This window comes from Chiloscyllium punctatum, chromosome 9 (assembly GCF_047496795.1).
Source record: "Chiloscyllium punctatum isolate Juve2018m chromosome 9, sChiPun1.3, whole genome shotgun sequence".
NCBI classification, from domain to species: domain Eukaryota; kingdom Metazoa; phylum Chordata; class Chondrichthyes; order Orectolobiformes; family Hemiscylliidae; genus Chiloscyllium; species Chiloscyllium punctatum.
In genome coordinates, this window is record NC_092747.1 from 110,376,484 (window position 1) to 110,395,971 (window position 19,488).

Below are 19,488 nucleotides of genomic sequence, written 5' to 3' on the forward strand. Positions count from 1 at the left end.
TTAATCTGGTTTAATCAGGGAGCCCTGGGTTGACAGATAAGAACAGGAGTGTCAGAAAACTTACTCACCCTGAGAGCTGGCTCAGATGGAGCTGGATCAGTGTCAAAGATTTTCCATATTTAAGCAAAGGGTGACTTAGTGACAGGATACTAGCCTCTGTGGCGTTATTTCAGTGGCAACGAGACAAAAGCACACTCCTGAAGAAATTCGCTCTCAACAGTGGTGTTTGACTTGCACTAATCATTTCTGGTGTCATGGCGTTATTTGGGAAGCTTGACCCGTTGGATCCTGCCATTGAAGACGAGGCCCCATATGAGGAAAGGATGCATTTTTTTTCTAGGCAAATAACATTGTGGCTGGTGAAAAGCAATAGGTAATTCTCCTGACAGCTTGTGGACCCACAACTTTTTCAGTTATTAAAGGCCTAATGTTCCCTGAAGCAGCAGATACTAAAACCTTTCAAGAGTCGAAGGATTTAGTTAAGGAATACTGTGACCTCAAGCCTCCTCCAATTCTGAGACACTATCAGTTCTACTCGGCAATTTGAGAACCAGTGGAATCCATGTTGGGATTCTTGATGAGGTTAAGATGACTTGCAGAAGCACACGACTTTGGTTTAACCCTTAATGAAATGCTGAGAGACCATTTGGGGGGGTATATGATGTAACCATGCAAAAGTGTCTACTAGCTGAAGCCCAGATGGACTTGAAACAGGCTCTACAACTGGCTTTATCATTGGAAAATGCAGCAAGTGGAACCCATGAATTACAGAATATTCCAATGAAAGTGGACTCCCTTACCAGTTTAATTGAGCTTGGGAAACACCACTTGACTGAAGGCAATTGCATAGCTTCACTCAGGACATACCCTGAACAGAGGGAGTCGAGGTCAATCCACAGGAAAACCCCAAATCAAAGCCAAGCCTCAGCCAAATGGTTAACATTTTGTTTAGGATCTGGGCTGGCAAGTCATTGTAGTTTCTGCTGGTATGTGGTCTCAAGACAGCAGAGAATCTCACAAGACCTAAACTGAGTCAGAGAACTCATAGACCTGTGTAATCAGGAGGGTGCACACGCGAGAAAGTCCACCTGTATATGATTTGGAACAGTTAAATGGCTTAGCAACATCCAAATCAGAACCATTCAAAATAAACATCTAGTTAAATCTTCACCCAGTTCTAATGGAAGTCAAAACCAATGTGGCCATTTCAGTGATCGCACAACTAGTGTTTAACAAAATTCACTGTGGACTCCAACTATTAAATTTGTACAAGATCTCAGCTAGACTGAGAACCTATACTGGGGAATCTTTACAGATTAAGGGTACAACTTTGGATCCAGTTTCTTATGCAAAGCAACTGATTCAGTTGCCAGTGTTTATAGTAAATGGCTTGGGCCCAGGCTTGATGGGGCAAAGTTGGTTATGAAAGACTCAACATTTTTCAATTAGAAAATGGCTGCCTGAGTGAAATCCTAATTAAATACCCAGGCATTTTTCAGAAAGGTATAAGGATTATCAAAGGAGCGAAGGTCACCTTGCCTGTTGACCAGAAAGCAGTTCCATGATTCCGCAAGACTCGCCCAGGGCCATTTGCCTTATGGCAAAAGTAGAGGTATAAATCAGAAGGCTGGAAAGTGATGGACTTCTCAAACCAGTCCAGTTTGCAGAATGGGCAGCACCAGTTGCACCGAATGTGAGCCCCAATATGTCGGTTCGCCATTGCAGGAATTATAAACAAACGGTAAATCACTTTTCGCAGCTGGATAAATAGCCAATCCCTCGCATTGAGGATTTATGCACAAAGCTGGCAGGGGCACTGCCTTCATGAACCTGGACATGAGCCAGGCATACTTTCAATTGTGGTTAGATGATGATTCCCAGAAGTATGCTACAATTCATGCCCATTAGGGTTTGTATCAATATACAAGATTGCCATTTGGAGTATCGTAAGCCTGTGCAATATTTTAGCGGACGGATGGAAAGCATTTTATAAGTCCTACCACAGGTCGCCATTTATCTAAATGACATGTTAATAACAGGGAAGACTACTAAGGATCACTTAGAGAACTTAAACAGTTCTCCCAGGTAGGTGTACACCTCAGAAGGAAAAACTGTGTGTTCCAGGCACCCCAAGTGACGTACTTGGGCTAAAGAGTCAATAAGACCAGTTACACTCATTGGAAGGTAAAGTGAGGGTGAAAAAAGGTGCCCTGGCACCAATGTCTGTACCAGAGCTTTGGCCTTCCCTTGGGCAGGAGAACGATTACAGAAAGTTCATACATAATCTGGCATGCATCTTGGCCCCTAGACATCAACTCTTAAAAAAGGGTCAGCCTTGGAAATTGTCATGTAGTCAGGCCATAGCTTTCAAGAAAGTAAAGGAACAGCTTTAATGGTCACCACATTACCAAAAGGTTGTGGACACTTTGGAGAGGATGCAGAGAAGGTTTACGAGGATGTTGCCTGGTATGGAAGGTGCTAGCTATGAAGAGAGGTTGAGTTGGTTAGGTTTATTTTCAGTAGAACAAAGGAGATTGAGGGGGGACCTGATTGAGGTTTACAAAATCATGAAGGGTACAGACAGGGTGGATAGAGACAAGCTTTTTCCCAGGGCAAATGATTCAATAACCAGAGGTCATGCTTTCAAGGTGAGAGGTGGAAAGTTTAAGGGGGATACACACAGCAAGTACTTCACGCAGAGAATGGTGGGCATTTGGAACGCATTGCCAGCAGAGGTGGTAGAGGCAGGCACGGTAGATTCATTTAAGATGCATCTCGACAGATGCATGAGTAGATGGGGAGCAGAGGGATACAAATGCTTAGGAATTGACCAACACGTTTAGACAGTACATTTGGATCAGCTCAGGCTTGAAGGACCAAACGGCCTGTACCTGGGCTGTAAATTTTCTTTGTTCTTAAGCTATCATCTTCTATGGTGTGAGCACACTATCCTCCCAGATGAGGTCTGGTATTGACCTGCGATGGCTCCCCATACAGCATCGGTAGTATTAGCTTATAGATAGCCCATGGGAGAGAAATGCCCAATAGTATATGTTATGGCTAGTACAGGCGTAAATACGCCCAGATAGAGAAGGAAGGTTTGGAGGTCATACTTGGAGTCAGAAAGTTCAACCAATACCTTTACGGGTGTAAATTTGTAATGATAATGGACCACAAATCCCTGCTAGATCTATTTAAAGAGGACAAGGTAGTGACACCCATAGTTTCAGACTGAATTCTGTGGTGGGCTGTAACACTTAAGTGCATCTTAATTTGGAACACTGTCAGCATTAAGCTACCTCCCAATGGCAGATACAACACCAGTGGCACCACCGTATTGGTTTTAAATTTTCTGTACACACTTCCAGTCACAGCTGACAATATCAGTCTTTGGATTCCGAAAGATCAGGTCCTGGAAAAACCAAAACAGTTTTGGTGTTGAACCAAAGGGTCGTTTCAACCAGAATTGAAACCTTTTTGGACCCAGAGAGATCAGATCACAGGAGAGGACGGCACATTATGGGGAGCAAAAATGGTTGTTTCAAGCAAAGATCACCATCAGATACTGGCTGACCTCCACCAGAGTCATTCAGGGGTTTGGTGTTGGTGTTGGTGAAGCGTTGTACCTTGGTGGCCAGGATTGGATGCAGACATGGCTGTGTTGGTGGAACAGTGCCCAGAGTGCCAACAAGGACCAAAATTACTGCCAGCTGCAACTCCACATGTGTGGGAATGGCCAGGGTAAACCCTGGATTTGGTTCCATGTGAACTATGCACGTCGTTTCATGGGCTGAATGTTCTTGGTCATTGTGGAACCCCACTCAAACTGGCTGGACATGCATGAAGTTCATTTGTCAAACACAGGGCTGATAATAAAAAAAATTGCACAAATCTTTTGCAATACACAGACTCCCGAAGTGTTGGTCACAGCTTACCAGCAGGAAATTTGAATATTTCCTAAAGTCAAATGGTATTTGATTTATAAGGACAGTTCCATACCATCCACTCCAATGGTCTGGCGGAAAGAGCAGTCCACATTTTGAAGGCAGGCTTAAAAGAAACAGCCCCCAGCTTCACTAGATACCAAACTGTCCTGGTTCCTATTTGATTATAGGACCGTTGTTCATGCAACTACAGGGATAGCTCCAGCAGAATTATTAATGGACAGAAGGCTCTGCACCAGGTTAAATCTGATCTTCCTGGACCTGGGGGCAGGGGGTTGGGAATGGCATCAGGAATGCCAATGCTGGAGACACGACTCCGTTCAGAGAGAGAGTTTTCTTTAGAAGATGAAGTTTGGTGTAGAAACCGCAAGAATAGCCCTGCATTGGTAATAGGCATGGTCAATGTGAGGTCAGGTCCAGTGATGTATGAAGTTCAGATAGGTGCAATGGTCCTGAACAAATATGTGGATCATATAAAAGTTACAAACTCGTGAATGGCGCGAGAGAAAAATGTGCCAAGCTCCTTTTCAACTGTTCGACATATGTATCAAATGCCATTCGATTTTAGTAAATCTTCAAATCTCCCTCTTCATCAAGCATCGAAGGTATCTCTGAATCTGAGATGGACACAGCAGAAACTTGATTGAGATTTTTGAACAAGTAACAAAGAGGATTGATGAGGACAGAGCAGTAGATGTGATCTATATGGACTTCAGTAAGGCATTCGACAAGGTTCCCCATGGGAGACTGATTAGCAAGGTTAGATCTCATGGAATACAGGGAGAACTAGCCATTTGGATACAGAACTGACTCAAAGGTAGAAGGCAGAAGGTGGTGGAGGAGGGTGTTTTTCAGACTAGAGGCCTGTGACCAGTGGAATGCCATAAGGATCGGTGCTGGGTCCTCTACTTTTTGTCATTTACATAAATGATTTGGATGCGAGCAAAGAGGTACAGTTAGTAAGTTTGCAGATGACACCAAAATTGGAGCTGTAGTGGACAGTGAAGTAAGTTACCTCAGATTACAACAGGATCTGGACCAGATGAGCCAATGGGCAGACAAGTGGCTGATGGAGTTTAATTCAGATAAATGAGATGCTGCATTTTGGGAAAGCAAATTTTAGCAGGACTTATACACTTAATGGTAAGCTCCTAGGGAGTGTTGCTGAACAAAGAGACCTTGGAGTGCAGGTTCATAGCACCTTGAAAGTGAAGTCGCAGGTAGATAGGATAGTGAAGAAGGCACTTGGTATGCTTTCCTTTATTGGTCAAAGTATTGAGTACAGGAGTTGGGAGGTCATGTTGCAGCTGTACAGGACATTGGTTAGGCCACTGTTGGAATATTGCGTGCACTTCTTGTCTCCTTCCTATTAAAAATATGTTGTGAAACATGAAAGGGTTCAGAAAATATTTACAAGGATGTTGCCAGTGTTGGAGGATTTGAGCTATAGGCAGGAGGATTTGAGCTATAGGCAGAGGCTGAACAGACTGGGGCTGTTTTCCCTGGAGTGTCGGAGGCTGAGGGGTGACCTTATAGAGGTTTACAAAATTATGAGGAGAATGGGTAGGATAAATAGACAAAGTCTTTTCCCTGGGGTCAGGGAGTCCAGAACTAGAGGGCATAGGTTTAGGGTGAGAGGGGAAAGATATAAAAGAGACCTAAGGGGCAACGTTTTCATGCAGAGGGTGGTACGTGTATGGAATGAGCTGCCAGAGGAAGTGATGGAGGCTGGTACAATTACAACATTTAAAAGGCATTTGGATGGGCATATGAATAGGAAGGGTTTGGAGGGATATGGGCTGGGTGCTGGCAGGTGGGACTAGATTGGGTTGGGATATCTGGACGGGTTGGACCAAAGAGTCTGTTTCCATGCTGTACATCTCTATGACTCTATGTTGCCTCGACACCTTTGCCACCTGAAGAGGAGAATGAGTTACTTCTGAGACACTCTGGGTGCAAGATGCGAGCTACTGTGCGTTGCACATCGCCCGTATAAGAGGCAGATTTTAGAAGCCTGACCCAGTGCTAAAACGCCCTAGGAGAAGTTACAAAAAAGAGAACCAGCCTATGACCTCAAGTCTTAAACAGGGAGGGATGGAGTGATTGTAATGAGGTCACCTAGGTGAACCTCATAGAATACAAGTTCCCTGATTGGGGCTGTTAGTCTGGTTCAATCAGGGTGCCCTGGCTGACAGATAAAAACAGGAGTGGCAGACATCCTGTTCACTCTGAGAGCTGGCTCTGAGGGAGCTGAATCAGTCTCAAGGACTCTCCACAAGTAATAAAGGGTGACTTGGTGATGGGATACCAGCCTCTGTGAAGTTATTGTGTGTTTCAGTTCTGAACAACTTTCTGCGTGGGGAAAAGTTTTCTTCATTTCTCCTTTAGTTCTTTTGGCAATTATTTTAAAATAATTAAATTTAATTTACATCTGTAATCTCTATTTGCTCACTCACTTATCAGAGGAAACATTTCTTCATCAAACTTCCTCCACTTAACTGGAGTCCTTCATCACTTGATACACCTCTTCTGCAGCCTCTCTAACACTTTGTAATCTTTCCTAAAACGTGGGTCCAGAATGGTACACAGGACTATAGCTGAGGCTCTTTTCTTAGAATCTGCTGAAATTTGAGCTCATTCAAAGCTCTGCTGCCGATTTCCTAACTCATACCAAAAGTGATTTACCCGTCTGCTGCCTGATCAACAATGGTTCTCATTATAACAATGCTTTACTTTTAAATTGTCATTCTGAAGTGCAAATCCCTCTCTGCGACCTTTTCCAATCCTGAAACACTTATCCACAAATATTCATTCCCTCCACCACTGATGCTCAGTAGCAGCAATGCAGACAATCAGCAGAAATTTGCATTAGGCTCTTTAGATAATACCTTCCAAATCCACAACCTCTTCCATCTAGAAGGACAAGAACAGCAGAAGCTACTGCCTTCAAGTTCCCCTCCGAGCCACTCACCATCTGACTTGGAAATACAATAACTGTCTTTTATTATCACCAGTTGAAAATCGCTCCCTCACTGTATTTTTGGCAAATGTGCACCAAATGGATCACAGCAGTTCAAAAAGGCAACTTGGTGTCACCTTCGCAATGGCAGCTAGGAGTATGTGATAATACTGGCTCAATCAGTGATGCCAACATCCCATAAATACATTTTAAAACTGTTGTCTCACAACAATTCCACGTGGTAGCAAATTATGCATTCTCACCACTCTCAGGGTAGAGACACTTCTCGTGAATTCCCTATTGAGTTTATATCTTATTTTGAAAGTGAAATTTGTCTTAGTATCAGTTGCTCTTTTATGAGGATCGCCATGCCTCAGGTGAGGCGTGAGCTTGAGAGGGCAGGGCCTTCTTGGTGACCACAGCTGGTACAGGAATTGAACCTTCAACATTGGTGTCACTCTGCATCACAAATCAACAGTTCCACTAACTGAACTAACTGGTTAAAATTAAGTACAGTTCTGAAGGAGTGCAAAAGCAGAAGGACTTAGGTATATATGTGCATATGTCATGGAAATAGGCAGGGCAGGTTGAGAGAAAAGTTAATAAAGCATACAGTACACTTGGTTTTATTAATAAGGACATAGAGTACAAGAGCAAGGAGATTATGTCGAAAATTAGAGGGCATTATTCAGATTCAGCCTCAGGTAGGGTATTATATGCTGTTCTGGAGTATTGCATGGTGTTCTGGGAGTCATTTTTTAGCAAGGATTTGAAGGCATTAGTGAGGTTGCAAAAAGACTTACAAGAGTGGCTCCAGGGTTGAAGAACTTCAGCTATGAGAGGAACACTGAGACAAGATTTGGTAGAGGTGTTCAAAATCATGAGTAGTCGGACAGGATAGATTAGGAGCGACTTATTGTATCACCACAGGTGAAATGATTGAGAATACGAGTACATGGATTTAAAATAATTGGCAGAAGTAAAAGCAATATGAGAAAAAGCTTTTTAACTTAGTGAGTAGCTAAGGTCCAGAACTAGGCTAAGTGACTGAAAATGTGGCAGATGCCTGTTCAGTTGAATTGTTCAGAAGGAATGAGCTATTATTTGAAAAGTGAGAATTTGCAGGGTTGGGGAGAAGTCAGTGGAATAACATTAGGTTCACTGTTCATTCAGTGAGCTGGTGTAGACACAATGGGCTGAATGACCTCATTCTGCATGGTAATAATTCTTAATTTGGGGCCGATATTTATCCCTCACTCAACATCACGTAAAAAAAAAAATTTGGTTGCTTTTTGTCAGAGTTTGCTGTGTACAAACTGATTGCGGTGTTTCCTACCCGATAGCAATGACTACACTTGAGAAGTTCATCATTAACGGCAAAGTGCTTTGAGATGTCCTGCGAACGTGAAATGTATTGTATAAATGCAGATTCTTTCTTTCTAGAGCAGAGGCTGAGTCCAAGCGTGTTTCACAGAAATGTATTCAAAAAGATTTTGGAGAAATGCTGAAGATCATATATTTACGTTCAGGAGAACCTAAATAAACCTTAGATAAAGCGAGATTGTTATGCAGAGAGGCTCAAGTTACTGAGAGTACTTCCATTGCAGTACAGGAGACCAAACAATTTAATAGAGCTTTTAAAATTCTAAACGAATTTTATTAGGGCAAAAAGGAAAAGGCCATTTCCTGTGCTTTGGGAGGCAGTGATGAGTGACTTTAAATTTAAGACTATTACTCCAGCAGGCGAGGCGACATTTCTTCTGAGCTGTTAATATACCATGTTTTCTCACTGGGAATACTTCAGAGAAATAACATTGCATCTTTTAAGGCAAAAATGGATCATTATTTTGAGTTGAGCAAGATGTATTGCTGTGGGAGGAAACTGGGCAGTGAAATTAGTTTTCAATTGCTAGTCTGTGCTGTAAACCTTTGAGGTTTTCTGTGTACGCAGAGACAGTGACATAATACTATTTCATAGCAAGGAGTATTACAAATCTGTCGCCATGTAATCTATAAAGTAGATTTCTCACAGAGGGTTGCTTCTGGTGAATTGGAAGTTTCATATAAACAGTATGTTGTTCCCAGGGACATAAACAAGATGAGCAGATGTGAAGATAGAGAATATTACAGCCCAGTAGAAGGCCATTCAGACCATAACACCTATGTCGGCTCTTTGAAGAAGCTATCTAATTAGTCCCAGTCCCTTTATCCATCACCATATTAAATTTTCCCCTTCAAGTATTAATCAGGTTACCTTTTCAAAGTTACTGTTGGATCTGCTTCACTGCCTTTTTCAGGCAGTGCAGTGCATTCCAGATCACAACTTGCTGCAAAAGTAAATTATTCTCATCTGCCACCAGATTACCTTAAACCTGTGTCCTCTGGTTGTCAGATTGAGCTGTCAGAGGACACGAAGGAAACCTCAGAGTCTAGAACTACTTTAAGATTTCCAGCATCCAAGTACCCTGAGACATATGTTCTGGGACCACAGAGAAAAAGGTCTGTGATTGTCATTTGTCCACATGATCTGAGTACTAAACTACACAGTCAGTAAATTGTATATCACATGCGCTGCAATATTGGAGGCGCTGCCTTTCAGGATGGATATTAAATCAATGCTGTCTCTGCTCCTCAGCTGGATTTAAAACATTCCAGGACACTGAATTGAAGAAGAACACAGGGGTTCTCTGGTGTGTCCTGGTTAATATTTATTGCTCAATCAACATTAGTGAAACAGATTATGTAGTCGTTCTCATACTACTATTACTGCATTTAAATTTAACATTTTGCCGCATTTAAATTTAACATTTTGAAGCTGAGAATACACAATACAGTGTTTTGCAAGATGCTCTACTTTAAAATTGAGCCAACAACTCCCAGAAATCCACAAGACCAATATAGTGAGCAAGGATAAGAGAAAATAAGGACAATAGTTTCTTTTTCTTTGAGCACTCTTGTTTAGTAGTTGTAAAAATGTTGTACAATGGGAATTGTTTTTTGACTGACAGTGAGGATTCATCTGATCAGATAATGCTTTCCAATTGGTATCAGAGGTGATGCTGACTCAGTTAGGCTTGCCAGGTGATCAGTAATAGGAGCTTGAAGCAGTGTGGTTAATAGCAGAAAACTATGTGATTTTTTAAAAATTCACTCATTGGATGCAGACATTGTTAACTGACCAGCATTTACTTCCTGTCTCCAGTTGAGAGAGTCGTTGTGAGGTGCTTCATGAACCACCTTGTCCATGTGCTATAGGTAGACCCAAAATGCCCTTCAGGAAGGAGTTTCCAGGGAAATCTTGTGGAATGTTTTGGACCAGCTTGCCAGTCTGGTAATCAACTAAATTGTGCTTGATTTCTACCACGACTTTCTCACTCTATCCCCATGTCTCTTACTTCCCAAAAGGTGTACCTTCGCTATACTGCGTGATTAAGCATCTACAGCTACCGATGATAGAGAATTCCAAAGATTTACAAGCCTCTCCATGAGGAAATATCTCCTTTCTCAGCCTTAACCAGTCAATTCTATTTCTAAGATTACTCCTATTTCGAGACTCTCCAACCGAGGAAATTTTCCTCTCAGTATCGAGGCTCCTCAAAAATATGATTCATTTCAATGAGATTACCACTCGATCTTCTAAATGCCAAAGTTTCAATGACTGTGATCTATTCTAACAGCCATTCTCCTGTGAACAGGGAAATTGTTCCTGACCCACTCCCCTTTTCATAGATATCAAAACAAGCCCCATAAAATTGAACCCTAAGCACTAAAATTTTACACTTTCTGTCCCTACTTCTCCCAATATCTACTCTGCCACCATTGCCATCTGTGCACATATACCATCCATCTCTGATTCTGCCTCTGTCTGTGTGGTGCACTTCCATGCTTTTAGTACCTTTAGCTTTCATTGTTCTAATGGTCTCCTGGCTGACCTCCCGCTTTTGACCATCTATGAAATTCAGTTTATTCACACTCTGTAACCTATATCACAACTTGCATCCACTCCCACTCACCCTCATTCCTCAATTTCTTGGCTTACATTGACTGCCTGCCTGTAATACCTTTTAAAATTCCCATCCTTACATTCACGTCCTGCCATGGCATCATTCCTCTGTGATATCCTCCAGATGTGAACTCTTGTAAGGTCACTGCGAATCTCCATTTCTGGTCTCATTTGATTCAGCTGTCCAGAACCTAAGCTCTGGAATTCTTCCCTTAAACCTCCTTGCCTTTCTATCTTCTTTTGTGCCACTCTTTAAAACTTACCTCTTTGAGTAGGCTTTTAATCACCTGTACTAATAACCTCCTCATATGTCACAGTGTGAATTTTTTTCAGGCGATTGCTTCTTTGTTAAAACAAGGTGAAAGGTGCTATATAAATGAAACTCTTAATTCCTTTAACCCTCTTCTTCTCACTTATCGTCCTATCCTGTCCCTTTGCCCATTCTCCTCATATGCTATCCAGTTTCATGCTATTCCCTCCACCTTTGCCTGCTTCCATTTTGTACAGCCATAATAATTGTTCAGTAAATAATTTGCTTAATCGAGGACCTGTGAGCTACACACATACACAAAGCATTTTCTTTAAATTAACCAATTAGCTAATACCCAGAATGCCACTATATGTGTGCTATCAATAATATGTCGAGGATAACATCCCACTGCTGATACTTACGATATTTCCCCATGAGCTACATGAATAATTAGTTTTCTAAAATGTACACAATGTTTTGAAGCCTGTTTTCCTTTGACTTTGAATGTTCAATGACATTCGCCCTTGCTTTATTCCAGAAGAAACTCTGCCAAGTCATGCAGCACTCTCGGGCATGTGGAGTGTTGTCACTATACCTGCAGTGCAAACACCAAACGCAAGTATGTGCCTCGGAGAGCTGTGCTGTATGTACCTGGGAATGATGAAAGGAAACTCCACAAGATAACCAGTCTCGATGTAGATTGTGCTGTCCTCGACTGTGAAGACGGTGTTGCATTAAACAAGAAGGTACTGCATAATGCACACAAATAAAAATGCAAACATATGGTAGCACAAGATACGACTGTGAGCTTACTGGAAAAGTGCAGCATTGTAAAAGATTGCTTTTATAATATTAAGTTTCTTACAGGTGACCTTTTTGCTCTTGATTTTCAAAAACAGATTTGCATTTATACAGCACCTTTTCAGGATCCCTCAATACCCACATGAAGTATTTTTGAAGTATTGTCGCTATTGTAATGAAGGAAATATTGCAGAACATCTGCACAGTAACAGAAATATCTACAAACAGCAATATAGCACCAACCAGATATTTTTAGAACATTTTTATTTATGTTAGAGGTGCAATATTAGCCTAGGACACTCATGAGAAATCCCTGTTCTTCTTTAAGGTAGTGCCCATGAAGTCTTCGATAAAAGCAGAGAGTGCTAGAGAAACTTCTGTGGGTGAGAAGCAGAACCAACATTTGAATCCAGGATGACTCTTTGAACCCATAAGATCATGTTACATTTACCTGAAAGGATGTTAGGGCAATGGTTTAACTTTTCAGTTGGAAGACAAGAGCTCTAATAATGGAGTACGCGTCCAGATGTTGTGCTCAAGTCTTTGGAGTAGGCCTTGATTCCACAATCTTCTAACTCAGAGATAAAATGCTACTCACTGAGCCACACCTGATTCCATCAATCATTTCTGAAGTCCCTGTCATCCAATTACTGATCAACAGAACCTTTCAGGTGCTTGGCTATTGCCTCCCGGGATTTTTTAAACCACCCCATGATTTAGGAAAAGTTAAAGGTGCCTTTTTGTTTCCTAAACAGGCAAATTGCAAGAGTCACAAGGGGATGATTTAGCATAGGAGACTGTTCAGCCCACACTGCCTGTGCCATATCATACCCTTCACAAATCTGCACTGAGTTAACTCGCTTTGATCAATTTATACTAGTCCAATCAGCACATGTGGAATATTGCTCTTCTGCTGTCTCACAAGAGGTGAACAGACTTATTTCCTGCCCATGAAGGTGCTGACATGTCATTATTTTTGTTGAGTGATGGTTGTGTGACATAATTTCCCACTGACAGAATGTGAAGCTACCGTTTATTGTGTTCTTATGTCGTCTGTATCTGAAAGCATTAAACAGCAAATATTGTAATTCTCAGTGCCCATGAATCCAGCAATACAGAACAATCACAATCCCACAAAGCAGTACTGAGTTCCGAGAGTGTTGCTCTGTATTTTGAAAGATGCAGGTATTGAAAATGCTACCTGACCACAGATCTTTCAGATTTGTAATAAATCTTGTATAATACAACCTATGTTGTTTGAGTAATTTAGACCCTAAACTCTGGAACTCCCTCCCCTGGACCTCTCCATCTCCTCTCTGCCTCACAGCGCCAGAGACCCGGGTTCAATTCCCGCCTCAGGCGACTCTCTGTGTGGAGTTTGCACATTCTCCCCGTGTCTGCGTGGGTTTCCTCCGGGTGCTCCGGTTTCCTCCCACAGTCCAAAAATGTGCAGGTCAGGTGAATTGGCCATGCTAAATTGCCCGTAGTGTTAGGAAGGGGTAGATGTAGATGTAGGGGTATGGGTGGGTTACGCTTCGGCGGGGCGGTGTGGACTTGTTGGGCCGAAGGGCCTGTTTCCACACTGTAAGTAATCTAATCTAATCTAAAAAAAAACCTGTCTCTTCTCCTTTAAGATACTCCATACAGTTTATATTCTTGACTACATTTTAGTGTTTCTGTCCAACACAGGCCAAACTGTTCTGTTGAATTTTTACTTGATACTCTTTTTTTTTAATTCAACTGCCAACCTCTAATGCAATTTACACAAACCCACTCCAAACCCGATTAAAACCTACATACCATTTTCAAAGTCAACATCCACAAAAAGATGAATTGTAAAAGCAAAGCGAAGCAGCTCAGCAACGAGGAATGGCAGCTTTGTACATAATGGTTTTTTTAAAAAGTAGAGATGTTTAGTGAGTATTTTGTATTAGCAACATGTATAACTAATATGTATATAACCCCTTTAGCCCTCCATTTAGACCCTCCGTTCTGGCATTTGCTCTTTGAGCTTTCCTCCTCTCATTATCTTTAAGACTTTCCTTGAAACCTAAGTTTTTGATCATTTACCTTACAGTGGTGGCGAGCTGTCTTCTTGATTAACTGCAGTCTGTGGAAGTAGCTGTTGAAGAAATTTTGGAGAGCTGCTGCTGTCCATCTTGTGGATGGTACTGATTATAGCTTTTCATAGTTCTAGACCATTGGTAAGCTCCCATATTCTACCTTCCATCAACATGGCACCATCCAAAACAGGATCATCCATTCGGCCCTTCCATCTGAAGATGGTTGCAAACCTGGCAACTTGGACTTTTTATACTGGTATATTAGACTCACCCGCCATTGAGGATGGGCAGGTTCATGGACCCTTCTCTCCTGTTGGAGTGTAGGGTCTCCTTTCATGCTGTATGACTCTGTAATTTATGAGATTGCTTGCATGCTACTTGGTCTGTCCTGTCTTATACCTTCACCAGATTGACACCTCATTTTTCGGTTGAAGCATGAAACGTTGTGTCACAGTAGTGCATTCTGTCCGCACCTGCTGAAACAAAAATAGCAATTCATTCCAGCCCCTGGTCTATAATCTTGCTGGTTACAGTACTTCAGGTGCAAATCAATCACTCTTAAACAAGTTGAGAGTGTCTGTCTTCGCCATAAAACCCGTCAGTGAATTCCAGAAATCTACCACACTCTAGATGAAAATGCTTTTCTTCATGTTCCTTCTAATCCTGCTATCCATCACCTTTTATGTATGCAGTATTTGACCTCTCTACCAGAGGAAACAGGTCTTTCCTTTTTACTTTATCTGGTCCCCTAAAAGTATTGACCATCTCAGTTAAGTCATCACTCAGCATCCTCTGTTCTAAGGAAAACAACCCTGTCCTGACTAATCATTCCTAGTAGTTCAGTCTTGAAGCATTGATAAGATTCTTGTAAAGCTCCTCAGTACTGTCGCAAACAATTATACCCTTCCTGTAATACAGTGACTAGAACCATACAAAAAATTCCAGCTGTGATGTAAGTAGCATTTGTTTCGAATGATTATCCATGACACCAAGACGGTATCTGCAGTCTGAGGAAGTAGAGTCGTTCTCCAACCCCTACCCCTCCCCCACCCACCCCCCCACCCCCCACCAAAATTTAATTCCACTTGCCACTTCTTCTGACCAGTCCGACATGGGATCTTGTCAAATGCCTTGCTAAACTCCATGCAGACAACATCCACTGCATAACTCTCATCACTCCTCCTTGTAACCCACAACAAAGCTGTACTGACTGTCCTTGATTTATTCATGCCTTTCTAGGTATCAGTTTTGATACTAATAAATTACCCTCACTGCAATCAAACTGACCAGTGTCTCACTAGATGACCTTCTCTGATACCCTGGATAAGCAATGGTGCAACACTTACAGATCTCCAGTCCTCTGGTACCATGCCTATATTTAGTGAAGCTTGGAAAATTATCCTCAGAGTATCTATTATTTCCTCCCTGCCTTCCTTTAATAACCTGGGATATAATTCACCTGGCCCTGGTGATTTATCCACTTTCAAGCATGTCAATCCCTCCTGTACTTCCTCTTGCCTGGTGTTTATTATAATACAATATAAAAAAGGTATTAATGAACAGAACTTTGCAAAGTTGACTGGGGTCACTCTATTTTTGTCATGTCCACATTCAATTTGCCATCTCATTGGAAAGGCAGTGTCTCCGGCAGCATCAGCACACACTCAGTACTACACAGGGAAGATCAGTCAAGATTTGTGTACTCATGTCTCTGGAGTGGGATTTGAACCCACAAGCATAAAGGTGATAATGACCAGATAATCTGTTCTAGTGTGGGTGGTTGCTCAGCTGATAACTGTGCCACACTGAATTAACTTTTTTTATATATACGAACATTATTGTTTAGTTTTATCTTGAGATTGAGTGACTCTCCCTTAACTGAGAAAATAAGAATTCCTATCATATATGTAAATGACAACTTAAAGTGTCAGACAGCACTAGTCTAAGATCCCATGAGCATACTATTGCAATGCAACCACTACATTGTGGACTCATACTGTGTGATACTGTCTTATGAATAAGCTTCCATTTGAAGAAATGAAACATTGTTCAGTTCTGTGACTTGCTTAATATCCTTTAGTCAAATTAATCATTTTGTTTAGTACCAGTGATAGTGGCAGTTCATTTTTGATGGGGAATTGAGGGCAGTTGCATACTATTGTATCTGTACTTTGAAAATGAGCTCCAGGATTGCTCCCCACCCCTCCTCCCCACTCTCCCTGGTTGTCCCAGTCCTCCTTGAAGTTTTTGCATTCTGTCTGTCTTATTTTTTCTGACAGCAGAATAGATGCCGGACTAATCCCTGGAAGTTTGGAACTAATGAACTAACCGCTGAGTTGCCGCCACAGATTTTGGTCCCAAACTATACTGTACTTCACACACGATTTATTCTCCAGATGGTGCGACTGTGCAGCCCTGCCGTGAGGGACCACTATTTCCACTGGAGTGTGAAAGTGGACGGATGTTGTTTTCTTTGCAGTTTTGATCATTCAGGAGCTCAGAATGCACAAGGCTGATTGGTTAGTGGGTCTAATGGCTGCTGATTAATCTTTTTTTGTTTCTCTCTGTTGTACAGCTACACGCGAATTCTCATCTTTCATCTTTGCCGTCTTCAGTGTTTGGACCAGTGCAGCCTTACTTCCCCCATCAGCACAGGGCCTTATTCTGCTCCAGGTGTTTGTGGCTGCATGGTAGCAGAAATCATAATGTCTCTTGGCTTTTCATCAGCACACAGCTGTACGTGATAGTCAGCACAATAACATATTTATTAGTCGCTGGTCCTCCTGTGCTGTTAGATGGTTACGGAACAGAGCTAAAAATTGAATTTCACAGCAATGGTTTGTGTTTCTTATGTCAGAACCTAAAACAAGAGGTGATGATGGGGGATACGTTCGTGCTATTCACTGGGGAAGACTATGTATTACCTTGGCACCACCCTGAGAATGTTGCATTATGGGAATTTGACCTGTATATCAGAGACATGAGTCATAAAACTATATTTACCTTTATAGTCATGCATTTTAAAATAATGCAGCACAGGAGGCCATTCAGCCCCTTGTACCTATGTTTAACCTGTTTAAAAAAAGGTAACAAAGATTTCAGACAATGAGACAGTTCTTGCATAGGCTGCAGAAGGTTGATAATGTGAACAAATCTGTATAAATGTGGAGGGTTATTTTAGGATGTGGAAATATATTATGGAGAAAGTACTGGGTCTTAGGAAGTGCATTTCAGAAATGCAGTTTTAAGCATAGATATTGAGGAAATTATGGAGTATTTTAGTTTGAGATTTCATTGTTTCAAAGGAAGATTTGATTGGGCTGGCGTGGCTTTGATTTCTAGCAATGTCACATAAATTGTCTGCAGTAGAACAGCAGATTGCATCGCTGTGGGAACAATATCATCTGCTTTGGGTGTCTCTGCCTGGCAATGATGGAAATGTCCATGTGGCTGAATATCAGGATCATTCCTAATGAAGATGACCATTTGAGATTACCTAAAACATCCAACTAGGAACATTTTCAGCTGCTGCAGCAAACAGCCAGATTGATGATTCAGCGTAGCTCCCGTTACTGTCAGGTCCTATTAAAAGCCATAGGTTCTGATGGGTATTTCACATCTATTTTGTCATAGTTATATCCATCTTATACACAAACAAATAGGCAAAGGAACAATTTTCAGTGCAGAGTAAGAAACCTACTTAATGCAGTGCCCTGAATGGCAAAATATCATTGAAACTTTGTGTGAGACCACTGCTTCCTTAGGAAAAAATATATCCTCTGTACTTCAAATATTTATAACAGCCTTTCAGGGTGCTTACAGACATCCTTTACTCTCACTATGAAAGGAATCATTTGTTGTTCATGTGTTGTATATTTCCCAAAGTAAATCAAAATGAAAGATAGTTTTTTTTAACATGGCGTATGAATTGGGAACAGGAGTAAGCTATTTTGTTCTTCCAGTCTGCTTCACCATTCATACAGATCTTGGGATATCTGATTTTGGCCTTAATTATACATTCCTGTCTGCTTCTAGTGATTTTTGATTCGTTTGTTAGTCAAGTATCTATCTACTTCCACCTTAAAAATATCCAGTGACTTGCCTCCAACGCTTTGCGAGCAAGTGAATTCCAAAATTGTGCAGCCATCTGAGAGAAAGACAAAATTCTCTCATCGCTGTAATGGGTTGCTTTGATATGGTATGTGCTGTCTGAAAGGGTGAAAGCACAGATTCAATGGTAACTTTAAAAAAGAGGTATTTGACAACCACTTGAAAAGGAAAGCTTTACAGGGGTATGAGGAAAGAACAGGAGAAGGTGGAGTAATTGGACAGATTTTTGAAACAGCTGGCACAGCCGCAATGGACCAAATGGCCTCCTCCTATACAACATGATTCTGTGATAACTGAATTTGTTTGCAGTTATTCCTGGGTCCTTCTGGGAAAACTTCAAAATTTTGGCTATTGAGCGTGTTTGGAACTTTAAGGGTGAAATGTTTAACTATCTGGCAATCCTGAGGTGCAAGGTAACTGTTTTACGTTCGTCCTCAGTGTGATTTATATTGGAACTGGAAGTTTGATTTGATTGGTTGTTTGAAGCTGGATTTTTCAATTTCATCTGTGGCATGGATAATAAACAGCCGTCACTTTGGCTGCACTGTACTTTTTTTTCCTCTTTTTTTATAAAATCACATCTGGATTGGTCTGCAGGTTCCTATACACATTTATTTATTTAACTTTTTCACTTGCAGCATTTTGTGCATTATAATAATGATCACCAGCTAGTTCCAGCTTCACCCTCCCACTGACTGGCATGTGTTAGCCCTTCATGAAAGTGTGATGATACCAGGCTCAAGGCTATTTGATTCAGGTTTCATTAACCTTGGAGTTTATTATTCTTTTCACTTGAACTGCAGAGAGCCATCACTTCATTCTATGTCTGTGCTTACCCTAATTATCAGCAGCCTAGACCCCCGTAAATCAGTGACTCTGCAGAGCTGTCTTAAGCTACTTTATGTGCCCATTTCTGATCTGATCTGACAACTGTAAGCTACTGTTTCCTCACACCATTTAACTCAGACCACATTTTCAAATCTTATTGCCATTTTATTCCTCTGTACTTTGGCATAGTTTTTGCATCTGCTTGTTTCGTTTCTGCAATTTTGCCCAAACATTTGACTGAATTTCTCCTCTCCTAATAAACAGTGTGTTTATTGTGTTGTGTATTTCAAATACATGCTATTACACAAAAGTAATGTCACCAGAATCTTGTCAAGTGAATTAACTGAAACAGTTGTCAAGTCTCTTATTGGTCCACAAACATCCAGAGCCAAAGATAACTGCATAATTGAAACAGATGTCATTAAATTTAATACAGCGAGCCTAAAACTGACAATTTTTATAGGTTATTTTGCATTGTAATGCACTTCATTTACTGCATATTGTTGCCAGAATCCATGTTCAAGATATAT

The 19,488-nt window shown here is 41.3% G+C and overlaps 1 protein-coding gene across 2 annotated transcripts in view; it reads left to right on the plus strand.

The window, feature by feature from the left end:
- clybl (citrate lyase beta like) overlaps positions 1-19,488 on the plus strand; it is a 155,635-nt gene that overhangs the window by 125,153 nt on the left and 10,994 nt on the right. The window contains exon 3 of one of the 2 annotated variants that reach the window (XM_072578042.1): positions 11,698-11,902. In XM_072578042.1, the coding sequence (XP_072434143.1) occupies positions 11,698-11,902 (205 nt within the window). Of the gene's footprint in view, positions 1-11,694; positions 11,903-19,488 lie in introns of both variants that reach the window. The other variant, XM_072578041.1, reaches the window with a different exon arrangement.